This window comes from Rhodofomes roseus, assembly GCF_022264815.1.
Source record: "Rhodofomes roseus strain CIRM-BRFM 1785 chromosome Unknown C8Q71scaffold_2, whole genome shotgun sequence".
Lineage (NCBI taxonomy): Eukaryota > Fungi > Basidiomycota > Agaricomycetes > Polyporales > Fomitopsidaceae > Rhodofomes > Rhodofomes roseus.
In genome coordinates this window covers 2,330,803-2,357,239 of record NW_025952958.1, presented here as the reverse complement: position 1 = coordinate 2,357,239, position 26,437 = coordinate 2,330,803, and the positions used below count along the sequence as shown (strand labels likewise).

Here is a 26,437-nt window from a genome sequence, read left to right as displayed (position 1 = left end):
TTCATCACAGGACTGTGCCAAGGATTTTTCGATTCAGGATTGTTTACGAATTGCATTAGCTTTCTCGTCCGCACATCAGAGGCCATACCGTACTAGGAAAGCGAGTAATGAAATTGATGGACATAAGCGCTCGTGTACGACAGGCTAGCCGCCGCTGGCAGCGATGGCCGACAGTCTCGCGACGCGACGCGCGACGCGATCTTGCAACGCAACGGCGCGCGTCGCGACCTTGCAACGCAACGCGCGACGCGACTTCGCAGCATAAGGCGCGAGACGCAACATTCAATACTTGATACTCGTTGCACCCACCATAATGCCGAAACGTCGCCTCGGTAACCTGAAGAACCTCGGAGACCATGCCCACATCCCAAGGAGCAAGCGACAGCGGCTTGAACGCGAGCGGCGGGTAGCAGAGTTAAATGAGAATGTGAATGTGAGTACATACTGTAGAGCTGCCGTTGTACACGTGAGGATTGCTTACCATCTGAATTTCGTGGGTCAGTGCCAGGTTGAGCCTGCCGGGTCCGATGCTGAGGTAGTAGCCAGCAGTTACGGTTCGAGCCACGAAAGTCCCGCCGGGCATGGCGAGTCACCCGCGCCCATCTCCTCCGAGTTGCCCGCACCCGTTTGCTCGCCCGGCGCGTCCATTTGCTCGCCCGCGCCCATTCACTTGTCCACGCCGCCTCGTCACTGCTCACCTGCTCCTGTTCACTTGCCTACACCTACCCGCTCGCTTGCACCCATTCTCATGCCTGCGCCTGTTCCCTTGCCTGCGCCCGTTTTCTTGCCTGTGCCCGTTGTCTCGCCCTTGCCCTCCGAGTGTGATGGGCCGCCTGACAGCGACAGCGAGTCCAGCGAGTCAGATGCAGACAGTGACATTGATGATGAGGATGATATGCATGTCCCTCACACGCACCTTTCTCCTCCCTCGCGCCTTGAAGCCCGGCGCGCATACAATGACCTGGAGGCTATGTTGAGACCACGGAGGAAGACAGGCCGTGGGTACAAGGACCCAAAGCTCGAGCGGCTCCTACGGATGCGCCTCGAGTTCATGCGATCGTTTCTGTGGCTGTTCATCAGCCCAAGTGCACAGAACATCGTCCAGAACATCAACAAAACTCGTACCGGTGGTTCTACATGGATGGCTGCATCGATTCTCGCTGCGCGGGCAGCAACCCGTGGTCCGTGGTTCGCGCGTCAGTTGCGGTCATGGACACGGAAGTTTATTGAGAACCGGTCAGACTTACCCATCAATCGCTATGGCACGTGGAGCAGTAGTCGCATCCGGGACGAAGACTTTGCGCAAGAGGTTCAGCTGCATCTTCAAGGTGTCGGGAAATATGTGAAGGCCATGGACATTGTGTATTACCTTGATCGCACGGAGGTGAAAGCACGTCTCGGCCTCAAACGGACCGTCTCACATGCAACAGCCAAGCGATGGATGCAGGTTCTGGGTTACCGCTGGACAAAGGCCCCGCGAGGGCAGTACGTCGACGGTCATGAGCGTAAAGACGTGGTGCAGTATCGCCAAGAGGTCTTTCTTCCTCGTATGGCGGCTTTGGAAGCACGGATGCTCACCTGGTCAAAGGAGGGTGATGAAGAATATGGACCGCACCTCGAGCCCAAGGATGTTGTGATGTGGAAGCAGGACGAGTCGCAGTTCTACGCACATGACCGTCGCAAACTGCGCTGGGTTCACCAATCAGAAACCGCAACACCGGAGCAGAAGGGGGAAGGCGCATCTTTGATGGTTTCCGACTTCATCTCGGCTGACTATGGCTGGCTACGGTCACCTGATGGCACAGACGCAGAGGAGGCCCGCGTCTTGTTCAAAGCTGGTGTGGGGAGGGATGGGTACTACACAAGCAGCCACTTCGTCAAGCAGATGGAGCATGCAATAAGCATCGCGCAGAAAAAATGGCCCGATAAGAAGCACGTCTTTGTGGTTGATAATGCAAAAACACATTTGAAGCGGCCAGATGGTTCTCTATCCGCCCTCAAGATGCCGAAGAAGATTCCAAAGGATGGTGCTTGGCTTGTCGAGGTTCAAGTTACAGACGCCGATGGCCGTACGGTGTATGGGCCAGACCGGAAACCGCTAAAGAAGAAGATCAAGATGACGAAGGGGCAATTTGTGAACGCGGACGGTGTCCTTGTCGAGCAGGACCTGTATTTTGGCGATGGAGATCCGCGGGGGCCTCCTGGTGCATTCAAAGGCATGGCGTACATCCTTGAAGAGCGCGGATTTCACAACGCCCATCAAATGCGCGCGCAGTGTAAGAAGAAGTTCGACGATTGCCTTCCAGGTGCGGTGGAATGTTGCTGTCGGCGTACACTGTATAATCAGCCAGACTTTGCATATGTGAAGTCTGAGCTCGAGCTGCTGTGCAACCGCAGAGGTGTTGAGCTTGTTGTTCTCCCGAAATTTCACCCCGAGCTCAACTTCATTGAGCAGGTGTGGGGATACTCAAAGAGGGTATACCGTATGTACCCGCCGTCTTCGATTGAAGCTGATCTCGAGCGCAATCTCCTCTCTGCGCTCGAGTCTGTTCCACTCAAGGTCATGCGGCGCTATCATAATCGATCTCTACGGTTCGCTGACGCATATCGCAAAGGTTTGAATGGTTCACAGGCTGCTTGGGCAAACAAGAAGTATCATGGACACCGTCTCATTCCTGACACTATACTACGACACTTCGATATAGATACTACCACTAATCTCCTTTGAAAGCTAGTCTACTGTACATAACCTCATATCTACACCGTATATAGTCCTTACTGTACAGACATCTGTGTACCTAGCCCGTAATGCACAGTCGATCCTCGACCAAATCTGGCCGTTCCGGGCGCCTGGATAACCCACTGTGGCGGAGGTTATCCGTGCCTGTAACGCTCCTGTCACAGGCTGTCACATTGGATGCCTTTGCGTGAGCCCTATCTTAGGATGGGCGGTCGGGGTCCACGCCGTACATCAAGCCAGGGTCTTTCGCACAACAGATGTTCGCAATGATGAAGAACTGACAAGCTCCTGCAGGATAACGGGGCAGCTTCGGAGAGAACCGGGCGGTTCAATTGCTGCCTGACCGAGAGGAGGCTACCTAGGCTGTGCTGCTTTCCACCACTAGTATCGTGGCAAAGGGGAGGCAGGTGTCACTCGTAGCAATGATCTGGCGGAATGATAACGAGCCAGAAAGCTGGTGAAAGCGAACAACTTCCTGGACATTGCACGACTCACGAGGCTGTCCGTATCGTCGACCGGATCATGTCATATCAGAGTTCCCGCATGCCAGTCTGTGTACGTCTTGCTGAACGTGTGTGAGGCTTCTTCCTACTACTAGTCCGTCTATCCATTGGCTGGAAAGGTCAAGATATGATAGTCGCTGATATTAGTATGGTACACCTGCATCAACGTCCGGCCCTGGCAGATGCGGATGGAGGGGTGTGTCTATTATCGTCCTGTCAGTACGAAACTTTATCCGATTATGTAACGTACGACATTCTTGGCAGCAGCTTGACTCCCAGTGATATTGCCGTTCGACCTCAGCAACCCGCTAGGACCGGCTGCGACTGGTTCGCCCCCGTCGACGCCTCTTATGGTATGGAAACAACAGCGCCGCCTCTGCCATTGCCCGATTCCCGACGCAGGGGCCTTGGAAAGCAAGGATTCTCCACCAACTGTCACGATGCCAACCGAGAATAACAGAGGACAGCACTGGGCCGGAACACGAAGGACGTCGTTTGAGCTGCAAGTATGGCTGCCATATGGATCTCTCTTGCATATGTAGAATTTGTGATGAGCGGTGCTAGTGATCAATGCAGATCTAGAGACTAGAGGGCGCGAGAGCTGAGTATTCGATAGTATTCAGGTGGAGCCATTATTCTACACAGATCTTCGCTCGCCGTTCTTTCCCTAGCCCATACGCCCATCGCCTACTCTTCCGGACACCTGCGCCTGGAGCTATATCGTTGTGTCGGTTAGTTCGCCGCCGCGCACGCGCATCTCTCCTATAGCGGACACAAGCAAATGTGCAGTAGCCTTGTCGTAGATCTGTAGTCGAGTTTAGCTTCTCGTACTCGTAAGACGTTTGCTTTCGACTACGCACGCACCTCGCATCGAGCAGAAAGTGTACTTGCGTTAGCGGAATTGGTGGTACCGACCACTGTTCGCAACTCAGGAGCGGGAGGAAAGGAGGAAGCCGTACATATAATCGCCCGCCTTCACACAGAGTGTTCTGAACGGACAACGAGCACGACGGCGAAGTCCGCGCCCTTGCATGCGCATCCGGAGGGTCCACACAAGAAGGTGGCGGGGTACTTTCGGAGCAGTTACTGCGTTGGCATCATGACGCACCGCACCGCGGCGTACGACCTATTTTGTGCGTTCGAAGGTGTGAAACGGCAGAGTTCACTCTCTTCCATCAGGGATAAATGCGCATCAGTAGGGCAGTTCAGGTCGTGGTCTAGCCCTAGCTCTTCAGTGATGTCGGGCTCGTGCGCCGAGACAGCTGTGTGGGGGTTGGTGTCATGTTAGTCATTGCTGACGACTGACTCGGGGGCGACGCACCTGCATGCGGTAGAGTATGCAGGAAGCTTGTCTGAAGCCATAGGAGCAAAACTGGACGTGGTGCCAGCGAGTCAAAACTGGACGTGGTGCCAGCGAGTCTGTATCATGCTGGCAATGAGAAACTGTGGCCGCTGGCAACACACGATGCACGCTTGTGTTCTGAGCTCCGGGTGACGACGTCTCCAGAGTCTGGCATCGAGATCGATCGGTGTGAGCCGGAGGCAAATGCGTGACGGTGGTGTACACACGCACCCATATGTTACACGCACAGATCAATCTCGTTCGCGGGTCTGTGCTCGGAGACTCCGCTCGCGAACGTCGGGAATGTTGCTGTGCCTGGCCGTCGGAGCGCCAGGCGACACTGATTGACACGTGACCGGATCCGGTTGGCGGTTTATCTAATTTAATTTACCGTGACTCTCAGTTTCGTCCAAGTTTCGTCACAGCGACCGCGAGACCTTTATATGTATCTAGGGCCTGGGAAGTCGGGGCATACTGGCAGTAGCGCTGCAGTTCAGTTCTGCCTGGACCATGGTGAGTGATGTCTTGTCGGTCAACGTCCGGAGGCAAGATGTGGGTCGAGTGGGTGACTAACACGTACAACGTCAGCGAGATCGCACTTTACAACTTCGCGTCAGTTTCCTTTCCAATCCAGGTATATGTCTCTGATCCAGGGATATTGGTCAACGCAGCTATGGCGGCGCAGTGATGAGACCATCGTCGCACAGTCCTCCTCTTCAACACAAAGCTTCCGCGACCAGGTCAACAACTTCCTGTCCGGCTACGCGAACAACAGCGCAACCCCCTGGACGGCGGACGACTCGCTCTTCACGGTCTTCTTCGGTATGTCGCGATGCTTGCCTGTGGATTTCAGTTCTTGACGAGCCATAACCATGTCCTGCAGGGATCAACGACATCGGCAAGTCCTATTATTGGACCAACGAAACCCAACACAGAACGAATGCGCGCGTCCAAGCCTCCTACTTCGAGCGCCTCGCCCTCCTGCGCTCCGCCGGTGCACGCAACTTCCTGCTCCTCCAGGCAAGCCCGTCTCCCGCTCCACTTCACGGCACACGCTAAGGAATCATCTACAGGTCCCCGACATCGGCCGCACGCCGAACCTCCTCAACCAATCCGCACACACCCTGCCATACCAGCCGAACAACGCGACGCTGCAGTCGCTCGCCGCGCTCGACTACAACGCACAACTCGCGGCGAACGTCGAGGTCTTCAAGCGCAACTCGAGCACGCTCGGGATCGCGGTGGACGTCAACATCCATCCGACGCACCAGCTCTTTGATTTTGCGCTGGATAATGCGGAGGTGCTGGGGTTCACGAACGTCACAGGTGAGTTGCGTCCGGTGATGGCAGTTGGATGATGGGCTGATGCGTGACAGCGGGGTGGTGGACGGGGTTGGCGGACCAGGATCAGTACTCCGCGGCTACGTACTTCTGGTGGAACAAGTAGGTTGATTCTTCGACTTGCTGGTGCGTGAACTGACGACCTGTCACTTCCGCAGCTTTCATCCAACTTGGGGAGTTCACGAGTAAGTGTCAAATAGCCGTCTACTTTGACTATCACTTACATACTTCTGCGCAGCATCCTGGCACATAGCGTCTCTACGTTCCTGTCGAAATGGTCTGGGTTGACCTAGATACTTGGGGTTTACAGATTGATGAAGTGCACGACTGTGTTTCGCAAATCAGACTGGATGGCACCTGGCACAAATTTCGAAAGCACTCACCTAGGTGAATCCAACAATAATCTCGGCCTGAGGCGCGAACCTGTGTGTATCTGCACTTCAAAACCTTCAGTAGTCTGGTTTCGCATGACCGGTTGCTCAATGGTCGAGAGAATGTACACCGGCCGGTGACCATGTTACCTGATGATGTGGTGTGGCTATATATATGCGCCACCACCAGTCAGATAAATAGCCTGTGCCTCTCGGGAAAGTTGTTCATCGGCCGAACCACCCCAGTTATTTGACACGCTCTATGTATTGTCATCCGGCGCACGCGGCAAGTTGTCAATGTACGATGCGGTAAGGTCGAAGAAGGTCCACAGCAGTCCATGAGTCGTGATGCTCCTCAGCGCGCTCACTCCCAGTCCACGATACAGCCGCGCGAGGCCGAGCACTATTGGTTTTGGCGAGTTCGGGTCGGGCCCTGGATGGATTCGTTTCACGCTGCGAGGTGAATGTTGGAAGTGGATGGACGCACCTCGTATGAGCCGGTGTAGAGTCTCAAGTACTCCCCGTTTCTTCTCCCCGGCCAAGGCACGCTGCTGCACCTTGGTCTTCACACTGAAACCGTGTCACGGGTCGGAATGACGCATGCAACAAAAGCTACTTACACGTCAAGAGGGTAGATGAGAGCCCACGAAGTGACTCCCGCTAGCGAGCCGCACATGAATGGCACAACCGATGGAGGGATTGGCATCCAGTGCGGCGTGGGGCCTTGCTCTCCCGATGACAGACGACCCATCAGATGGCGCATGCCGTCATACTCAAAGAAGTACAGTCCTGTCCCCATCGTGTCGCGCACTGTCATATCCTCAATTGAACGGCTGTGCTGTGGGCAGAGGAATCAGACGTACCAAAATGGAGACGGAACCCGATATACAGTCCCCGCAGGCCATACAGCTGGAAGATATCCTTCACCGCATCGAGCGTACCCGGGGCTTTGACTATTCGTACGCCTTTACTAGCGGCGATGGAGTATTCTAGCTGTCGCCGAACCTACAAAGACGGTGAGTACATCGAGTGCGACACGTTTTCGCCGTGCAACAACTGACCTTGACGAGTTCAAAGGCTACAGCATCGTATATGCTACTGTGTGAGCTCATAGTGCCAGTACTTAGGGTCTTCCAACTTACGTGCGCTCCCGAATGAGATGAGCGATCCACTCAATGCACCCCCAATACCTCCTATCGATGCCACACTCCACACTGTGCTCTGTGCTGGCCAGTGGCGGTCGTGAAAGTACTCCTTCGTGCGAGTGTAGATCGTGAAGCTCGCCGCACCTGTCAGTTCCCAGACTCAGTGAGCACCGACTGCAGCACTCAACCAAGCCAACGACGCCGAGACGGGGAGACTCACGGACGAACGAGATAGTCATGAGTGGAATCCATAGCCCGCGGTAGAACCCGACGACTCCCTCCTCCCTGTAGACCTGGATCGCGAGCTTGGGCACAGTGACCGGCGTGCGGATGGTCTGAAGGCGGGACTTGATCGAGTCAAGCTATCTCGTTCCCAATTCAAGAGGAAATGTCCGTGAGTAGGGCAGACTTCCTTGGACAGGGATAGATTGACGCGCGAAGTGGACTCACAGGGTAGCCCGCGAAGGTCGAGATGTAGCTGGCAGAGACGGCACAGACGACCGCCTTATTTCGTCGGAGAGACTCATTGAGTGCAACCGAGTCGAACAGGTACTCCGACGATCTGTTATAGCCAGGCCAGCACCCGTTAGAGCAGCAGACATAGTGCGGTGTAGCGCCGCACCTTTTCTCACTCATAGGATGCAGTCACCAGGCCCAGATGAGTCCAGTTCCGTGCGGGAGCACGAGAAATGATTGTTGTTCAGTCGCCGGGAATCTCAAGACCGTTCAGAGTGGGAGCGGGAGGCTGGAGGGGAAGTGCGGTACTCGATGTCGGTGGGCGGCCGAAGGAGACATTGGGGAACAAGCGCCCATGAACCGGGTCACAGGCTGCCCCGGTCTCTAGAGTCTCCGACGTTCAACGTTCCAGCTATTTTCAGAACGTTGGACAGTCGCAAACGCGCGCGACATACGCTGACCAAGAGCCCCGCTCTTCGAGAAGTTGGAGAAAGCGGCGCTCACGCCATCGCGCCGCACCTCCGCACGTCTATGTTCGCTTGAGCCTGTTTTGCCACTGCGCGGGACATTGAGATGCGTCGCGATCACGTTTTCTCGTGGTAGTAGATAGTCTACCATATGCATGCCAACTATGTACATACAGCACTCCCACAATTGAGCTTGCATCACGGCTCGCTGCCTCGGATATCCCGACGCCCGTCGCAAGCAAGGTCGGAAGGAGCCATAGACGCGTTTTGTGAGTTTATTGGCTCTGCGTCTAAGGCGCACGGGATCGCGTCGCGCAGGCCGTATCATACACGCGAGGGCCGCATCGTCGTGCGCAGGTTCTGGCCTACTAGCTGTGCAGTGGGGAAGAAGAGCGGTGCGATGGGGCGAGTACCGCTTTCTCCAACATCTCGAAGGGCGGAGTGCTTAGTCATCGTATGTCGCTCGCGTTTGCGACTGTCCAACGTTCTGAAAATAGCTGTAGGCGATAGCCACTCGTCTTGCGCAGAGCGGGTCTGGATTTGCTTTCGCGGGTGAAGCGCAATACGTCACCATCGTGGTAAACCTCTGACAAGATGAGCGAGAAGGGTCTCGAGGGGACTGTAAACTTGGCCTTGTGGGGCGAAGCCAACGTACCTCCCCTCCTTCCATTTAGATGCTACCACAGCACCCGCCTCTGGTGAGCAACGTGACAAGCGGTTCAGACAAGACGGCGATCAATGGAGTACGATGAGTCGTTGTTCAATACCGTTCGGTGGAGACCTGACGGCCTAACGGGAAGTCTCCTACATCTGGCCCCTGTGAGTTCTCGATCACAGACAGCTCGCTGGCGATGCCTAACCGCGACGGTGTTTCTAGTCCACACTCAGTGAAGAGGCTTGGGTGTTCTACGTGGGGCAGGCGTCGAAGAACTGCGCTCAATTCGTAGAGGTTTGGAGTATGCAGATGGATAGCCTGATTCTCTTCGTACGTCCTCCATGCCATGCGAATGAACGGATGTGGGAATGATTCAACACTGCACGCTGCTCTTTAGCAGGGTGAAACCACCTAGTAATTCGCATCGTGTTCATGCTATGGACATCGGCATCCCGCGATCTTCAGACAGTGGGCCCCGATCAGGGTCTGACCTATCACGTACGCCACGAACCTCACTGAGGGTGCCTCGGGTCCAATTTGGATGTCATACCAGAAGAACTAGAGTATATCATTCTGACAACGCGCATCTGGACTTGCGTCGGCAGCTAGGCACAGTTCGGATCCAGAACTTGGCCAGTGTGAGCCTTCAGTTCCATCTAAGTACCGTAGAGTCGCTAACATATCACAACGCGGTTGCGATCCCTGTAGACTAGCAGCATCGCCGGTGCCTGACCTATACTACGCATGGAACCAGTGACAAGAAACCGATTTCATCTGGTTAGTGTCCGCGGACGTCAACAACGCTGAACATATCAAAGTCACACTGCGGCCATCGTGCGGTTTGCGTGCGGTTTCCATTTGAAACGGCAACTCCAGGTTGGCACCTCTAGGCTCTCGCGAGTCTCGCTCGATCCTATGCCCGAACGCACTGTACCAGCAAGTTTCACTTTCTGGGACATGATGGGATTGGCTTGGCAACAGCCTCACATTGATGCGCTGTGCTCGCCACAGACTGATGTACATCGATCAAAGCCCCTCATTTGTTCCTGCTGTTCTCGCAGCTGTTGTTCTCTCTTCGTTCAAGTCAGGACGCATCCCTTGTAGAACCGCTCCCTAACCCGATGAGTCAAGACCCTTACACTAGGGACTATGCAACGTAGGGACATACACTAGAATCCTCCTACTCTCTTCTTCGCAGATTTCTTCTTCGCTGGGCCCGGTCTGCCACCATGTGGTCCAGGAAGGACCTGCGTACTCGCAAACGGAATCTGAGAGGAGGGCTGTGCATCCCAGTCATCCGCTGGCTGACTGCCCGCCTGCACGATATGTCGCTGGTCATTCGTCCGCGCAGCTTGCATCTGAGTCGCAGGAAAGGCAGACCTCGAGCCGAAGGGCTGACTGCTGGCGATCGTAGGTGGTGCAAGACCAGCAGTTGGCACTACGAGAGGTGGCCGCTGTGACTGCATAGCTCCCTCTCTAATCTGCGTCACCGGACGTGAGGGCGCGTTCCTCGCCCAACGAGGCGAGGTACTGCGCTGAGCTGTCGTGTCGTATGGATCTTCGTAGCGATAGGTCGAGGGGTCGCCGCCGACGTCCCATTCCTTGAGTAAGAGGCGGACACCAAGCGGCGCCAGATGTTTGTTCTCCGTCTGCTTCTGCTCGTGTGTGTCTGCATCCTTCGTGTAACGATAGTTCGACTCTCTCCGCGCAGGATGCAGGAAGCCAAACTGCACATCTGAAGGCTCCATATCGCTGAGAGTCATAGCCTCCGTAGCACGCGACATCGTCTCCATGGCGGCGTCGATATCGAGCTCGTGGGGTTTCCGAAAGCGCGAGGGGGAGAAGACGTCGGTGGACAGATGGAGGTCCAGGGTGAGCTGTTCGCGAGCCTCGGCTTCCCGCCGGAGGGACCCAGCGGGTCGACGGCCGTCAGGCGATAGATCATAACGAGTGAGCCTTTCGAGCGTCTCCGCAGGGTCTTCTCGGAGGTCAACGACCTGTCGTTGGACGAACGGCGTGATGTACTGGTGCCAAGGTGCTTTCCGTGCGAGTTGTTTGACGGGGATGCGTCCTTGCTTCAGCGCACGATAGCCGCGCTTTGAGTTGAGCACACTTTCGGTGAAGAGGTCGTTCCTTGAAAAGTTCGAGGGTTCGGGACCGCAGCGGTACGCAATGTCGAAACTGCCCATCGCATGGTCTATGAGTGTCCATGACATTGAATGAGATGTAACGTACGTCGTGAGTGCGTGCTCAACTGGCGCATCCACTTCCTGCCAGAATATTGGCATCTTGTCCAGTAGGTCATACACAGCATCGCGAGGGACTTTGGCAGCAGGTTTCTCCATGAACAACCCTAGAGAGGAGGTCAGGCCCTGTATCAGAACGGCAATGGCGATCATACGTTGATAAGCCGGCCGAAAGTCCGCTTCACTGAACGTTCGCGCTCCTAAGGGCCCATCGTCCAAACCAGACGCCTTGACTTGTTCGTCTAACTCTTCAATCTCCTCAGACCAATTCCGTTGCATGGGCGCAAGCTCCGCAGACTCCTGCGTGTCATCGAGCAGCTTGAGATGCATCGTGTGAACCGCTCCGAGCTCAGAAAGCTGTAGCACGCTCAGCTCCCCCGTGTTGGCGCTATGTGGATGCTGAAGGAAGACATGCCCGAGGTTTCTGTCTTCCTGGGCACGCATAGGAGGCAGATAATATGCAGGTGAGGCCATCTGTATGGCGGAACCGGAGCGCGATACGTCGTATACAGATATCAAACCATTGCGTTGCGAAGTCAGGTATGTCATCGGAGCTATGATAGGTCGACGTCAGCAATAGTCAAGGATTGCGACGGTCGGCGTACCTCTTGATAGAATCCTGGTATGGCTCTGCAGTGTGCGGTCGAAGTTCCGGAAGTGTTGGACGCCGAGGAGAGGCTTCTTCGGAGAGCGGATGTCGATCCACAAAAGCTCGTTGGTCGTCACGAGGCGGATCAAACCGTCCTTCTGGTGGCTCTCGATGCTGGTGAGCAGGGCACCGGACTGGTTCAAATGGTAGAGGTCTACTACGCTGTCTTCAGTCTGCAGATATTGTCAGCAATGTTGCACAATCACTGATGGATGAGCTTCTAACCCTGAAATCGAGACAGGATGCGCTTCGTTCAGACATCAGCAAACAGCTGTCCTCATTATCCCACGTTGCGACTTTCCAGAGTCCCGGATTCAAGGTTTCGCTGCCTTCATCAGTCGTAACGTGGACGATTTGCCTGAACAATCAGTCAGCTATTGACTGATGCTCTCAAGCAGTGACGAGCCATCGACTCACAGTGACTTCTGACCGCCCGGCGCTGCACATTTGTAAACGGACCCGCTGTCGTTGACAAGGATAGAAAGCGTTCGTTCAGTGGCTGGTAGAATCATATCCGCAATAGGACGATTGCCGAGGTCAGCATGAGTGATATTCACGAGCTCCGTAGCCTCTATAGTCGATGTTTGCGCATCCGTGGGGCGTACGTCTAATAAAGTCGTCGAGCCCATCGTTCTGACGCCGAGCACCGTCGCTGCATAGTCATCAGTGACCCGATAATGGTTGGTGGATGGCTGCTAACCTAGGACATAATCCTCTTCCTCCATGGACTGCAGAGCAGACGCTTTCAACTGCTGGATGGGTGTCTCGAAGCTGCGTATCGGCTTTGCAACCGCGTCAAGCTCGACGAACGCGTCAACTCTTGTATTACGTCTCCTTGAGTACGTCACAGGTGATATATCTTAAATTGCAGGCCTTTTGGTCAAATTTTGGCCTGCTGCTAAGGAAGTAAACTTACTCAGGTCGAGATACGAGTCCCCCATTGGGAAAGCCAAACAAGTGAGACTTCTGCCCGCGTTCCTTGCACATGTGAACGTTTCAAGCATGCTTCCGCGATATGGGTCGAACTCTTGGAGGCTTTGGGTAGCGCGTACATCTGCTGCAATTTCGTCCCGCACGAGCTCGGCGGACATCTCGAAGTCGGGGTAGTAAGTTCGCAGGAATTGAACCTTATGAATGTTAGTATATATGCATGCAATGGTCATATATGACCCATACCCCTTGATCCGCACGTTGCGAGACAGACATATCATGGCGAAAGGGTCGCTGGAGGGTCTCAGGAAACGCCTGCACCGGCTCGTACAAGGGCACAACCTTGCGCTCTGGAGGGCAGAGGTCAGATACGCCACAGAAATGAGCAGTAGAACTCACTCGGGTTCTCCTGGACTATGAACGACCATTCGAGCCGCTGCCCGTTCTGGTGAAGTGCCGCCGCACTCAAGGACCCATGCTCGACCACCGGATACGTCCAGTGAGGCAGAGGGTCGCGCGACTTCCTGCCCTTTGTGTTCTCGGAGGTCTGCGGCGTATCTCTGTCATCAGTCGGCCAGCGATCCATTCCATTTGTGGGTCGTCTGTGGTGGGCGAGAGCAAGAGAGTTGTGTGCAGCTGAATTTGACGTCGGTCGTCAAAATGACGGAGGAGCCGCGGGAGGAAGGGCGGTGTCCGGAGTCCGCCACGCGCCCGCCCAATTTCTCGTAGCGCGCGACCGTCCGCTGCACTCATCCCGACTGGCACCATGCACAGACTCTGGGCTCTCGCCCAGCGGCCCCGCCTCCCATGTAGAACACTCCACTCCACCACCGTCAAGAGGGCAGCCCCTGCAGCCGAGGCTAGCTCCTCGACGGCCGTGGCGAAGTGGACACCGACGTCGGTGCGCACAGGTGTAATTGCCCGCAAGCGAGGCATGCTGGTGATGTGGGATGGCCATGGCGCTCGGTTTCCAGTGACGGTGCTTCAGGCAAGTGCAAATCATATCATGCGCTAAAGCTCTGTTGAGGTAATGGGACTATAGCTTGAGAACTGCCAAGTCACGGCGAACGTCAAGACAGTCCGGAAAGACAAATCGGAATACCATGCTGTTCAGGTCGCAGCTTCGGACAGGCGGGAAAAGACCACAACGAATGCAATGCTTGGACACTTCAGGAATGCCGGCGTGCCTGCGAAGTATATCGTGAAGGAGTTCCCCATTACGCCGGACGCACACGTCCCAGTTGGTGCGCACTCCTGTGCGACGACTTCTATTGCTGTGGCTTATCCTCTCCTCAGGGACAACCTTGTCAGCTATCCACTTTGTCCCTGGGCAGTTTGTGGATGTGATTGCTAAATCGTAAGTAGCTGAATCGTTTACCGTGCCTTCGATGCTGAACGTCGCAACTAGGATCGGGAAGGGTTTCGCAGGCACAATGAAGCGGTGGAACTACAAAGGTCTCCGGGCTAGCCATGGTGTATCCGCTGCACATCGTTCACAAGGTGCCATCGGTGCCCACCAGGTATGCACGAATGTTTCGCTCTGCAACATACTCTCTCAAAGTGTGCCGTAGGATCCTGGTCGTGTCTGGCCTGGCAGGAAGATGGCTGGTCGTTTGGGAGGCGAGCGGACGACGACGCAGAACCTTGCCGTCGTGCGTGTCGATACCGAACTTGACCTTGTCTTCGTACGCGGGTGTGTGCCCGGTATCGACGACGCACACGTCATGGTGCGAGACGCGAAGAAGAAGATGATACAGACGGCCCAGCACGAGTACGCGAAGGGTAACATGGAGAAGATCTTACCGAAGGGGTTTGAAACTCTGCCCTTCCCCGCGGGTACGAAGGAAATGGCCGCGCAGCTTCCTCCGGTGATCGAAGCGCCGACACTTCGTCGCAGTCCATTTATTCCTCAGTCATAGGTCGTGCATTAGCCTTCCCGTAATATTATCTTCATGGGCATACTGTATACGTCGTCTGTGCGTCGAGTGCATTGCGTCCATCGCAGTCTTGTCTCAGAACGGGGCCTCGGGCTATGGTACTCTGGGTTTGATCCGGGTTACCGAAGAGGGCAGTCGTAGATCGTCATGCAGACTTCCGCCACCTTGCAACCTGCTGCTCGCCGGCCCTGGCGACTCGGTGGGCAAGCCCAATCTCTCCAGCCATGTCCGAAGACCGCTTGACCGTGCTCATCGCCTCGTACAACACCAACCTCCAGGCTGAGCGCGGGCTGCCGCAGGATCTAGTAGACTGGCTCTCGCCCACTCTCGATACCTCGTCGCTTCGCATCGAGGAGGTAGAACACCCAAGCCGTGCACCGGATATCGTTGCTGTAGGCTTCCAGGAACTTCTACCCCTCCACTACGGATGTGAGTCGCCTACCCCACCCAGTTACTCGACTCATGTCTGACCGCCCGGACCAGTCGCGGGCCTGTCCAAGTCCGTCATCGAGAACAGAAACGCGCTCATCCTCTCACAGATCGAGGCGCACGCGCCGAACAAGGAGAAGTACGCCCTCATCGCGACCGTCGTGAACGTCGGCGTCGCACTGCTCGTCTACGGGCGCGACGACGGCGTCGCACGGCGCGTGTGCGACGTGCAGACGCAGTGGACCGGATGTGGGCCCGCGTACCTCGGGAACAAGGGCGCGGTGGGCGTGCGGTTCCGCGTGGCGGGGAAGGACGGCGGCGTGGGCGAGGTGTACACGTACGTCGGTCGTCTACTCGTGCGTGTACATAGCGTGATGGCTTGTGGATGGATTGAACAGGTTCGTGTGCGCGCACCTGACGGCGCATGGGTACAACCTGCCGAAGCGCATACATGACTACCACTATATCGTTAACACCCTCCTCTTCCCGCCTCTGCCCTCGTCCGACTCCGAGGCTCCCTCGACGATCTACGACACCTCGCATCTGTTCTTCTTCGGCGACCTCAACTTCCGCCTTGCCATCCCGCCGTCACACCCACTAGCGGTGTTGTCCCACGAGGAGCTCACGCGGAAGCTAGTTACTGAAGCAGACCGGGAGGCCCTGAAGGATTGCGACGAGCTCCACATAGAGCGTGACGAACGCGGCAGCTGTTTCGTCGGCCTCCGGGAGGGTGAGTTCTGGAAGTTCAAGTGCAGCTACAAGTACAGGCTCGGGGAGGTAGACACCTTCGAGTACGTTCATTCTACTTACCCTGCGACCCTTGACTGACCTGTACTTCGACAGCCGCAAGCGAACACCAGCGTGGACAGACAGAATCATGTATACTGCATATACCGACTCCCCCGACCGTCCACGGGAGTCCACGATCCAAAACATGCTCTACACGACTATACCCTCATATACCACCTCCGACCACGTACGTTTCCCAGCCGTACTTTCACCCGTATCTCACTAACCATGCCACCCAGAAACCCATCGTCTCCCTCCTGCTCCTCCCACCCTCCACCTCTACACCAGAAACCACACAACCACCCACCCTCCGCCTGCCACCCCACTTCAAGCCCAGCCCCGACCCCTACGCAACGCTCAAGCGATATACAGGCCGCATCCTCGGACTCATCCTCGGCTATCTCTGGTGCCTGCTCACCCTCGTCGGCGCGGGCTCTACCGTGTTCGGCCTCGGGAACTTCATCCTGGGCCTCGGTGCATGGGGCTGGTGGCGGACCAGAGGGCCTGTGTTGCCCTGACTAGTGAGGTGGTGTCGACACTACTGATGGACTGTTGTTGGATGTCGGACGGAAGGGAAGTTATGTATGTCTAATATATTCGCTGTATCCGTCAAGTTGTAGCGCGAATCGTGTACTTAGAACGTACTGTTACGATGGTACATACACTATCGGTACGTTACAGGGTTTCTACTAGTAACACTATGCGAAATGGTACAAGTACAACACGAAGAGGCGGCGGTCGGATGGAAACAATACGCGCCAAGAAAGAGTCTGAAAGGAAACAGTGATCAATGCGAGGTGAATAGAGACGGATCCTCATGCTTCAAGCTGGAACGGCATCCGCGGGCTTCACATCTGCCTTCCGACCCCGCCCTTCGTCATCCACCTCCTCTATGACAATCAAAGGCGGCTGCAAATCCACAAGGGTATCTTCACGCTCCAAGTGGGCACGCGCCGGCTCAGAGGCATCGCCCGCACCAGCAGGCTCCTCGACGTCCAGCGGCGCAGCCCTCGGCAAGCGGATGAACAAGAGAAGGACCAACGCGAGCGTGAGCGAGCCGATCGAGAGCACGAAGACCGCCTGCGGGAAGGTCTTGACCGTATGCATGAACGTCACGCCATACAAGAACGGACCGACGACCTGCGAGCTGTCCTCCTCTCAGCCTCCTCCCATCCGCCAGGCGTGAACTCGAAGCCACTCACCAAACGATCTGCACGACGCTCAGCGCGCCGAACAGCTTCCCGAGCTCCTTCCCGCCGTTGCGCGTGTACAGCGTCGTCGCGACGCTGCTCACGGACGGCCCGAAGCCCGAGCCGAACGCGCCGAGCACGGACCACGCCGTGAAGACCACGCCCGAGGGCGCGAGCACCATTAGCGTGTATGCGGCGATGTCGAGCGCGATCGAGCACCGCGCGAGGTTGAGATCGAATGTGAGCGAATGGGGGTGTGACTTCGGGGAGCTGGTGCGAGCGGCGGTGGGGGGAGGGGAGGAGGGGGAGGAGGAAGAGGTGAGGGGCTCGTCGGGCTCGGTGGGGAGTTGGACAGGGGGAGTCTTGGGTTGGAATAATTTAATAATAACTGGGGATAGTGAGGTGAGTGGACGTAAGTGACAGAACGGATGCAGCACGTACTAGGTAGGCAAACGGTGAGGTGGAAGGCGCGTGCGGCGCCGACGATGCTGGTCCAGTAGCCAATCTAAGCAGCGATGCAGGCCGTAAGAAACCGACACAGTGAAGAGCCCAGGGAAACCCACATTCTCGGAATTCCACCCGAACATGAGTGACATGTACTGCATCTTCGAGGTGATAGATCCCTGTAACAGTGCGCACATCAGCATCATGCTCACCTTTGTGAAACGTATCGACCCACGATGAGCATCAGCACGAACCCATTCGCAAGTGCGACCAAGAACAAGCTCCAATCGCGCTTCGGCGTCTTCAATGGGTTCGCCGCCTGCGGTTCGCCTATCCCCTCAGGCAACAACAGCGCAAGCGGCTCCAGGAACCCGAACACGCGGCGGAACCACGCCTTCTTCTTCGTCGTGGCCGCGGCAACGACGCGAATCCGGCGCGCCTGCTGGAGCTGCATTGGCGAGAGTGACTCGGGGACGACGAGCCAGACGAGACACGCGAAGACGACGTGCACCGCGGTCGCGATGTAGAAGACGTTGAGGACGTTGTGCGTGCGGTTGATGACGAGCGAGCCGAGCGTGGGCCCGACGGAGATGCCGATGAAGAGGAGCCCGATGAGCAGCGAGAAGAAGCGAGCGCTGGGGGAGAGCATCAGTATCTATGAGCGCGAGATGGTAAGAGTGGGGATGTACCGCGCTGCGGGCTCAGCGGTATCCGCGACATATGCGTGTATGGCCGCCATGACAGTAGCATAACCTATGCGGCATCTCATGTCACTACTTTCGCTGAGTGCATAGGATCATGAGAGTACTCACTACCCAAGCAGCCGTCAACGAAGGGACCAATGAGCAGGAACCACATCCCGCCAGGCAATAGCCTGGAGTACTTCGCCGTCGAGATGAAGGTCACGTCCGTGATGAGCATGCCAACCACAGCGAGGCTCATGATCCTCGTACGTCCGTAGCGATCGGAGATCTGCAGGAGCGGTAGCAGAGAAGCATATATGCGTCGATAGTTAGGTATCTGTGCGCATATATGCTGCCTGCGCGACGTACCGAGCCCCAGAAACCCGTAGTGAGACAGCCGAGGATACCCATGGTGGTGAGCATCGTGAGGGAGAGTCGGGACACTGCCTGCTGCACGTCCGGGTCCGTCACACACAACTCGTACGGCCTGTCTTTAACGGAGAACCTTCATGTCAGTGCTCACCCGTCGGAAGGTGATGCTGCGGGGTGCTCACTGAACATTGAGATGGTGTTCGCGACGACCTCGAGGGTCTTGTTCGTGTATTCGGGCTTGTAATGGTCGCACGCGAGCTCAGTGTAGATCTGGATACGCGGAGCCAGGGTCATGGACATCGCGATCGACGAGAAGGGCACGCCGCTGATGAACCTGAGTCGCCAGACTGTGAACGACTGCACTCGCTGCAACACATGGCTACTGACCACCAGGGCGAGGGACGCTTCCACCAGGGCAGCCCCTGCCTCCACTCGAGGATCGCCGCCTCGAACGCGCCGTCGTCCTCTTCGTCCTCCTCCGCGACGAGCGTGTCCTCGGCAGCGTGGTGGTGGGGGTGGACGAACTCGTGCAGCAGCTCCGCGGTCTCGTCGTCAATCTGGCCGTCCGGGTTGATGAGCACATTGGGGCCGGTGGGGAGGTACGGCACGGAGACGACAGAGGGGTTGCGCGACGTGCGGGGGCGCGAGAATGCACGGCGGGAGTGGGAGCGCGAGATGGCGCGCGAGGGGCCGTTGGACGGGGGACGCGGGTCGGCCATGTTCGCGGGCGAGCTGCGAGGGGCGGAGGGACACGCAGGGGGCTACGGCGGAGGCGCGGGAGGCGAGGCATGGTTTATGAAGGCGGCGGGTGAGCGGGATATCGTCAGCAATGAGATAGCGGGCCACGCTTCAGGCAGCGTGTGCAACAGCCATGATACAAGCCGTGCAACTCTGTCCCCTTGCCGCCCCTCCGCAGGCACATCCCGTCGACCCGATCCCCCGGCTCACCCTTCCCGCCCGCTCACTGACGAAAGCATCATCGAGTTCGGATCCATCTCGCACACGGCTAACGGTCTGCGTCTCCTTCTACTGCCTCGGCGGGACGGAGGGGGCAGCTGGCGGCGCAGACAGAGCGATCATCGAAGCTGCGTCCACGCCCCCTCCACGCCACCCTTGACGCCTCTCGCAGCAAGTGCATTCAATGGTGCAAGGACTCTAATGTAATTGCACTCATAAAGTATGCCGATGCCCGCGTTCTCGAGCTCACAATCGCCTGCCGCAGCACTTGCCATTACTTCCCAGATTCCAGGCACGCCGAACTGCCGGTCACATATTGCACTCAGATAGCGAGATAGAGCTACTGGCAGAACGCCGCTGCTGCCTACAGTAGCTCATCACTCCAGCATGACATTCGCGGCGCGATGGTCAAGGCGATAGTTACTGGTATTGGAGTGCTGACGATGCGGCGGCGTTGCTAGATGCGGCCGAGAGACCCTGCGGGACGCGCATTGTCGTTCTCAAGGTGTTGCAAATCATCGACAGGCTCCGTCTGAGAACGATCAGCCCTACAATGCTGTGGCAACGTCATTAGACCCTCTTGATAGTTTCATGGAAGGAACCACTCACAGCTCTCCCCGCGTCCCTTGCGACGGTTACCCAGGGTAAGTTATCACAATGAGATTGTGACTGAATAGCACAGGATTTAGGCGGCCACAGACCGGCCACAGCGTTTCGGAGAAGCATGCCATGACCGGGCAAGGAACTTATGTTACAGGATTTGTGACTTCTTCCGTGCATCTTTCTAACACAGCAAAGCAACTTACGACAGACCCAGAGTAGATCTCCACCATCATCATCCATGCAGCAGTTTCGCGTCAACCGACTCCTGTGTGAGGCCTTCTGCGCCGTCGCGAACCTCAATCACCTTGCTCACGTCCGCCTGTGTCCGCGGGCTAATAAGTATGCATGCGCTCTACACGGAAATGCAGTACGCACCGTGTTCTGGAAGTCGATGAACGCGCTCGCGTGTAGCGTCAACAGGCTCATCTCGCTTGATCTCGGCGCCCAGTTGATGAGCACGAGCGGGAACGACTTCCGGCCATCGTCATGGTTCAGCTCATGCGAGAGCAGGACGTATCGCGGCGCGTTCTCCGGGAGCTCTGCGACCCAATCGCCCTCATCAGCGTCCGTTCCGCGTCCAGCGGGGATCGGCAACGGGGGACGTGCCTTCGGCGAGGTCGTCGATGCTGATCTCGTCAAACTGCTCGACCTCCTCCATGATAAGCTTCTGCTTGTTGATCTTCACGACGAGCGCGGCGCTCCCCGCGTTGCGTCGCGCGAAGCGGAACTTGCGCAGCGAGGCCTTGAGCTCCTGGGGGATGTCGACGGTGTGGGACTGTCGCGCCCATCAGACGCCATTAGCTACACCATAGATGCGATGGACTCGCCATGCTTGCTGGGTGGGGCGGTTGGTGATGAGGTCGCGGTGGGAGGAGGATCACGGTCGCGTAGAGGACGAAGCAGCACGGCAGCACTGCTCGATCGGACAGGATGGAGATCAGATCGGGAAGCTCTATTAATTGGGACCCGGAGCGCCCGACCAATCAGGTCGCGAGGATGATGCTCGACCTCCACTCTGTGGACTTTGTCTCGTAGCATCCACTTGTACGAGCATCGCAAACCCGTGGCTTCGCCACGGGTTTACGGGGCAATTTCTTCATTCTGTGCTTCATGTAACTTTTAAGATTTCATGCTTATGCAATGCCAGACCTGGGCTTCGCCTCAGGTCTGGCGGCGGTTCTTTCATTCTGTGCTTTGTGTTACTTTGGAGGCTATATGCTTATGCAATGCCAGACCTGGGCTTCGCCTCAGGTCTGGCGGCAGTTCTTTCATTCTGTGCTTTGTGTTACTTTGAAGGTTATATGCTTGGGCATTGCCAGCCCATGGCTTCGCCACGGGCTGGCAGCATTAGTTCATTCAATGCTGTGTGTTAGTCTTCATGCTTCCCGGCCTGTGGTTCAGTGATATCTTTGTCTTCTCGAATATAATCTGACATTTCTTACTATTTCCCGGTGCTGGCATGACATTCCCTATTGTCCTGGTATCCTATTGCCCGGTACTGATTTCCCGGCGCTCACAATATGTTCAGTCTTGTGATTGCACTTTAATTGAATGTTTCCTGGCCTGTGGTACACATTCAGCAATTGTCTTCTTGAATATGATCTGATGTTTTGAATATCACCACTGTTTCATCCTATTATTTCCCGGTACTGATATTCCCTATTGCCCGGTACTGATGTGTCCTGTTTTTCCACTACCCTCAGTACTCACAGGTCCTATTTCCCGGTACTGAGTTGTCCTGCATTGCGCGCGGAAATCCCGCCTCGGGGACAGCTCGGGCGGGGGTCGCAGGCGCCGGGGAGGAGAGAGCGCCCGACCGGTAGGTGGCTGAGGCCACGCGGCGAACGTGGACGCCATGTGCTCTCCATGTGCGTTCCACGCGAGTTACGCGCGCCACAGCAACACCCTCGTCCCATAATGTTATAGATAGATAGATACATATCGCGGAGGCCGTCGGTCTGAATTTCTCTACGGGCTCGTCGACGCTCTAGGGCATATGTGAACACGCTCGCCTTGTGGGCAGCCTCCGCGCCCGGAAAGGGGCCGCCTTGATTACGCAGCGCGCAAGGTCAAGCACGCAGCACGCTAGAGCCGTTTTATCTAACTATCTCACAGGCTGTCTACGTCGTCTTCCTCCTCCTCCACGGTCTACGCTCGCAGCGTACGCGTTAACCCTCGAGCCATGTCCAGATCGAGGGACGCACCAACGTTCGCGCGTGATGCGCAACTGACATCGAGGAGTCGCTCGCGTGCGGCCCGTAGCGTGTCGGCTTCCCACCCGTTCCCGCCTGAACCAGAGGTCGAGGCGGAGGTATTCATCCATCCTGAAGACTCGGCGGCGATATTACCGCACGGACATGATGTGCAAGGGTCTTGCACAGAGGAGCCCAGCGGGAGTGACGACACAACTCTTCCTGAGGAGATCGACGTGAAGCCGTGGTGGAGGAAGCCATCCGCCTTGTGGTGAGCCCCTTGCCTGTCGTTCTCTATCCCATTCGCATGCTCATGTGCGCCGCAGGATCCTGTTCGTCACCCCGATCCTCACCATCGCACGCGCGTCGACCCAAGCTCCCCGCGTCGAGATCTACATCCAGCTCGCGTGCGACGCGTACAAGCCCGACACGTCCGCCGGGCGTTCTCTCTCCACGCTGCTGACGCTCGCAGGGGGCTCGGAAAGGTGGAAGTTCTGCTCGTCCGACCCGGACGTGCAGACTGCCGTGGCGCAGCTCGCGACTGCGATGAGTATCGCCATGGGCGTCCTCGGGTGCTTGACGACTGCTTGGTGGGGTTCCGTACGTGCATGTTGTCACTCATTCAAGTTGCATCTTGATGACTGAAGCGGATGTGTATAAGTAGATGTCTGACCGCCGCGGACGCACGCGCATCATCGCCATAGCCATGACGGGTCAGATGATCGACGCTCTCGGTATCCTAGTCGTCTGCACGTTCTCAAAGTTCATTCCTGGCGGATACTGGGCTCTCCTTGTCGCACCGACGATAGCGGGCATACTCGGCGGCGTCAATACTGTTGGTGCTACGCTGAACGCGTACATCGCTGACTGTACTGATCTCACTACGAGGTGCGCATCCAGCCCAAAGAACTTGTCGTGTATGTTTCTGACGATACGCGAGCAGATCCCGCTACTTCTCCCTCGTCGTCGGCCTCGTCTTCGTCGGCTACAGCATCGGGCCCACGCTCGGCTCCCTCATCATCACCTGGACAGGCTCGACCCTCTCCGTCTTCTACTTCTCCACGCTCATCCACGGGCTCTACGTCCTCGCCGCGCTGTTCGTCATCCCCGAGTCGCTGTCCGCGGCGCAGATGGACGAGTCCCGCAGGGCGCACCACGAAGAGGGCAAGCAGCTTAGGGACAAGCGGGCTGAGGGCGGCATTTCGGCGTGGGTGGGGAGAGCGTTTGGGTTCTTGAGACCGTTGGCTTTGTTGTTGCCTGTGACGGCGGTTACGCCTGAGGGGAAGAGGAGGAGGAATTGGAGCTTGTTATTGCTCGCGGCCGGATATGGGAGCATGATTTCTCTGAAGGTTGGTTCTCATATGTGTCTGACGGGCAAAGGAACTCAGACTCATTGACCACAGGGAGATATAACTTATGAATATCAATATATGTCGCTGACGTTCGGCTGGACGTCGAAGCAGGTGAAGAACACCCAGGTCTACTTTCCGTTGATGACTGACGCATTACTCGTCTAGCTGGGCTACTACACAAGTGCCCTCGGTACTACACGCGCCATTTACCTCATGGTCCTCCTTCCATGTACGCCCGTCTCTATCACCTCCCTTCAATCTCATAACCAATAGACCCTCTTCCCAGTCCTCATGGCACTCCTGCAACGCCTGACCTCGGGGCGGGACCACCCCACGGGTACGATCGACCTCGCCATCGCACGGGGCTCGCTCGTCGTCGAGGCGATCGCCTACGTCTTCATGGCGCTCGCGCCGACCGGCTACCTCTTCACCGTCTACGCCGTGATCAGCACGCTCGGCATTAGCTTCACGCCCGCGATCAACACCGTCGCGTCCGCGGTGTACAGCCAGCAGGGCGGGAAGGAGCTGGGGAAGCTGTTTGGCGCGCTGGGCGTCGTGCAAACGATATGGTGCGCAGTTTCATTCGCTCGAATGTGGGGGCTGACGAGAAGGTTGTTGGTAGTTCGCAGGTCTTGGGTCCGTTCATATTCGGTGTAACGTACATGCGGACGGTCAAAACAGCGCCGAAGGCGATCTTCGTCGTGACGATCGCGGCGTTGGTCCTGTCGTTCATCACGCTCGCGCCAATCCGGCTGCAACATCATTCGCATGAGGCGTCGGGAGGCGATGTTGAAGGTCAGACGGTAGAGGAAGGCGATGCGGTACTGGACGTCGATGAGCGTGCGCCGCTCATCCCGCCAGAGGAGTCAGAACGCGGCAGGAAGGTTGTCAAGTCATCATATACGCAGTCATGAGAATTTGGGGCACAGTCATTGGGATGTATGCTAGATAGACTTGTAAGACTAGAGAAGATTGTTCAATCACAGTCTATCTCACGCGCGAGCTTCGGTGTCAGCCGAGTACGAGTCAGTCTATAGTGCTTTGTCAACGCGTATAGCATCCCATTATGCCCGCTAACACCCAGCAGTTGCCCACGACATACACCAGACTCCGAACCCATAGCCCAAAGAATACGTTCTGCCCCAGGAACTCCAGCTTGTACGCCTCGCTCAGCCATAATGCCTGCGTACCGACCCATACTGCGACATACGCAAACAGTTGCCTCCGAGACATCCGCAGTCTCGGTATGAGAAGCGGCAGGAAGAGCGTGTACCAGAGGAAATACTGTACACGGGTAGAGGTCAGCCGGGATTACAATGGAGACACTGAATGTCGAACACACCTGCGAGGTGCACACTTTGTTGAAGACAACAAAGACGACTGTCTGTACGAACCACGCAAACACGAGGTCCTCGCTGCGCCGCCCGAAAAGCAGTCCCGCACCCAGCGAGAGCCCCATTTGCGGCACGAAGCTCGTCAGCGGAGAGCTCAGCAGGCGTCTCCAGAACGGCATGCCGAGCAAGTCCGCCGCGGTGGAAGATGAGGGGTATGTCAGGTAGATGAGGTAGAAGTAGGGGGAGAAGTTGTGCCGGTGGTCCAGCCGGTGGAGGTGGTAGAGGTAGGATTCGTATAGGAAAGGGTATCCCCATCTATCAATTCTTGCTTGAGCAAGGGTATCGAAGAAGGGTCAAGATTGTACTTACATGGCATACATCAAGGCCCCAAGGCCAACAAATGTCGCCACGCTGAGAGCAGTGAAGCGCAATGTCCGCGCGTTGACCAATACGCTTAGCCAGTTGCCGCGTCGCTGGTTCTGTCCTGCGCTCCCGCCAATAACACCAAGGCACGCAATCCCATAGATGAACGGATAGATCTTCCAATGTGTACTCAAGCCTAGAAGGATGGCAGTAGCGTCCCACCTCCCCTTGAGTGCGAAGTAGAGCGTGGAGAGCACGAAGAGCGAGAGGACAGACTCGGACGAGCCACGGGTTGAGATGGTGAAGACGAGCGGGCTGAGCAGGTGGGAAGCAACTAGAGCAGTTGCATAGCGTTCCGCCGTCCATCCACCATCCCGTGCCTCCGCACCCTCCTTTTCCTCTGCTTGCGAGCTACCCTGTTGCTGATTATTGACCCTTGAACTAGTTGTAGGCAGAGTGTTTGACGTCAAGAGGTTGTACATCAGCACCCCCGCTAGTATGTCGGCTGCCGCGAACAGATACTTCCCGAACGACGGGTGCAGCCATTCGTTTGGAGCGAGCAGCACAGCGAGGAGCGGGGTGTAACGGTAGGTCGCCCGTGTATATGGACTAATTTCGAGCAAGTCAGACGAGCATGATACAGTCTCTTCGAACAAACTCACTCGCCAAGCCGCACCAATTTACCGAGAGGTCCTCGCGCATAGTTATCCTCGGATGGGTTTAGCAGGAACCTCGCGGCATCGCTGAAGACGCGGTAATCGACGTCGGTGTACTTGACGACGGAATGTGCATCATGCCATTCACTGTACAATATGAGGACGACTCGCAGGGCAGTCGAGATGACAAGCAGCTGCTTGAACGAGGGAACAAGTTGTACAAGAGACCGCTGAGCCATCCTCAGTGCATGGTCGCAGCACAATCGAAGGCGCGCAGCGGCATCCGCCCGC

General features: G+C 56.6%; 10 protein-coding genes across 10 annotated transcripts; 5 read left to right on the top strand and 5 right to left on the bottom strand.

The window, feature by feature from the left end:
• Nucleotides 1-1,141: 1,141 nt before the first annotated feature.
• C8Q71DRAFT_698833 (uncharacterized protein) lies at nucleotides 1,142-2,728 on the top strand (the record flags this gene model as incomplete). The annotated part of the gene is made up of 1 exon (XM_047920035.1): nucleotides 1,142-2,728. The coding sequence occupies one exon, from the start codon at nucleotides 1,142-1,144 to the stop codon at nucleotides 2,726-2,728; it is 1,587 nt and encodes a 528-aa protein (XP_047784266.1).
• Nucleotides 2,729-4,998: 2,270 nt separating this feature from the next.
• Nucleotides 4,999-6,388, top strand: C8Q71DRAFT_240572 (uncharacterized protein). Its single transcript, XM_047917229.1, has 8 exons — nucleotides 4,999-5,098; nucleotides 5,174-5,197; nucleotides 5,257-5,407; nucleotides 5,469-5,605; nucleotides 5,659-5,911; nucleotides 5,962-6,028; nucleotides 6,085-6,111; nucleotides 6,165-6,388. The coding sequence occupies exons 1-8, from the start codon at nucleotides 5,096-5,098 to the stop codon at nucleotides 6,217-6,219; spliced, it is 717 nt and encodes a 238-aa protein (XP_047784265.1). The 5' UTR covers nucleotides 4,999-5,095; the 3' UTR covers nucleotides 6,220-6,388.
• C8Q71DRAFT_736487 (mitochondrial carrier) lies at nucleotides 6,329-8,378 on the bottom strand. The gene is made up of 9 exons (XM_047922553.1): nucleotides 8,065-8,378; nucleotides 7,893-8,004; nucleotides 7,663-7,804; nucleotides 7,440-7,586; nucleotides 7,359-7,375; nucleotides 7,161-7,302; nucleotides 6,918-7,107; nucleotides 6,785-6,867; nucleotides 6,329-6,730 (listed from the first exon to the last, which is right to left on the bottom strand). The coding sequence occupies exons 1-9, from the start codon at nucleotides 8,076-8,078 to the stop codon at nucleotides 6,558-6,560; spliced, it is 1,020 nt and encodes a 339-aa protein (XP_047784264.1). The 5' UTR covers nucleotides 8,079-8,378; the 3' UTR covers nucleotides 6,329-6,557.
• Nucleotides 8,379-10,156: 1,778 nt separating this feature from the next.
• Nucleotides 10,157-13,496, bottom strand: C8Q71DRAFT_240575 (RNA polymerase I-specific transcription-initiation factor-domain-containing protein). The gene is made up of 10 exons (XM_047917230.1): nucleotides 13,245-13,496; nucleotides 13,092-13,195; nucleotides 12,832-13,042; nucleotides 12,616-12,774; nucleotides 12,333-12,567; nucleotides 12,141-12,273; nucleotides 11,872-12,088; nucleotides 11,422-11,820; nucleotides 11,256-11,373; nucleotides 10,157-11,201 (listed from the first exon to the last, which is right to left on the bottom strand). Exons 1-10 carry the CDS (start codon nucleotides 13,429-13,431, stop codon nucleotides 10,190-10,192), a joined length of 2,775 nt encoding a protein of 924 aa, XP_047784263.1. The 5' UTR covers nucleotides 13,432-13,496; the 3' UTR covers nucleotides 10,157-10,189.
• Nucleotides 13,497-13,596: 100 nt separating this feature from the next.
• On the top strand, nucleotides 13,597-14,951 carry C8Q71DRAFT_736478 (mitochondrial 50S ribosomal protein L3). Its single transcript, XM_047922552.1, has 5 exons — nucleotides 13,597-13,833; nucleotides 13,888-14,089; nucleotides 14,142-14,202; nucleotides 14,254-14,365; nucleotides 14,417-14,951. The coding sequence occupies exons 1-5, from the start codon at nucleotides 13,612-13,614 to the stop codon at nucleotides 14,762-14,764; spliced, it is 945 nt and encodes a 314-aa protein (XP_047784262.1). The 5' UTR covers nucleotides 13,597-13,611; the 3' UTR covers nucleotides 14,765-14,951.
• C8Q71DRAFT_240385 (skeletal muscle/kidney enriched inositol 5-phosphatase) lies at nucleotides 14,925-16,668 on the top strand. Its single transcript, XM_047917227.1, has 5 exons — nucleotides 14,925-15,211; nucleotides 15,266-15,548; nucleotides 15,610-16,002; nucleotides 16,055-16,187; nucleotides 16,240-16,668. The coding sequence occupies exons 1-5, from the start codon at nucleotides 15,007-15,009 to the stop codon at nucleotides 16,516-16,518; spliced, it is 1,293 nt and encodes a 430-aa protein (XP_047784261.1). The 5' UTR covers nucleotides 14,925-15,006; the 3' UTR covers nucleotides 16,519-16,668.
• Nucleotides 16,669-16,672: 4 nt separating this feature from the next.
• Nucleotides 16,673-19,586, bottom strand: C8Q71DRAFT_240403 (MFS general substrate transporter). The gene is made up of 10 exons (XM_047917228.1): nucleotides 19,077-19,586; nucleotides 18,872-19,023; nucleotides 18,687-18,808; nucleotides 18,447-18,606; nucleotides 18,324-18,387; nucleotides 17,870-18,269; nucleotides 17,754-17,813; nucleotides 17,632-17,695; nucleotides 17,203-17,578; nucleotides 16,673-17,147 (listed from the first exon to the last, which is right to left on the bottom strand). The coding sequence occupies exons 1-10, from the start codon at nucleotides 19,406-19,408 to the stop codon at nucleotides 16,823-16,825; spliced, it is 2,055 nt and encodes a 684-aa protein (XP_047784260.1). The 5' UTR covers nucleotides 19,409-19,586; the 3' UTR covers nucleotides 16,673-16,822.
• Nucleotides 19,587-20,481: 895 nt separating this feature from the next.
• On the bottom strand, nucleotides 20,482-21,349 carry C8Q71DRAFT_794358 (maturation factor; the record flags this gene model as incomplete). Its single annotated transcript, XM_047925531.1, has 4 exons — nucleotides 20,482-20,568; nucleotides 20,625-20,788; nucleotides 20,856-21,024; nucleotides 21,311-21,349. The coding sequence occupies 4 exons, from the start codon at nucleotides 21,347-21,349 to the stop codon at nucleotides 20,482-20,484; spliced, it is 459 nt and encodes a 152-aa protein (XP_047784259.1).
• Nucleotides 21,350-22,431: 1,082 nt separating this feature from the next.
• Nucleotides 22,432-24,707, top strand: C8Q71DRAFT_853694 (major facilitator superfamily domain-containing protein; the record flags this gene model as incomplete). Its single annotated transcript, XM_047926967.1, has 8 exons — nucleotides 22,432-22,712; nucleotides 22,768-23,041; nucleotides 23,106-23,329; nucleotides 23,385-23,790; nucleotides 23,845-23,904; nucleotides 23,959-24,022; nucleotides 24,080-24,362; nucleotides 24,416-24,707. 8 exons carry the CDS (start codon nucleotides 22,432-22,434, stop codon nucleotides 24,705-24,707), a joined length of 1,884 nt encoding a protein of 627 aa, XP_047784258.1.
• Nucleotides 24,644-26,436, bottom strand: C8Q71DRAFT_240274 (glycosyltransferase family 50 protein). Its single transcript, XM_047917226.1, has 4 exons — nucleotides 26,153-26,436; nucleotides 25,497-26,099; nucleotides 25,136-25,442; nucleotides 24,644-25,077 (listed from the first exon to the last, which is right to left on the bottom strand). Exons 1-4 carry the CDS (start codon nucleotides 26,383-26,385, stop codon nucleotides 24,838-24,840), a joined length of 1,383 nt encoding a protein of 460 aa, XP_047784257.1. The 5' UTR covers nucleotides 26,386-26,436; the 3' UTR covers nucleotides 24,644-24,837.
• Between the last annotated feature and the right edge of the window lies 1 nt (nucleotide 26,437).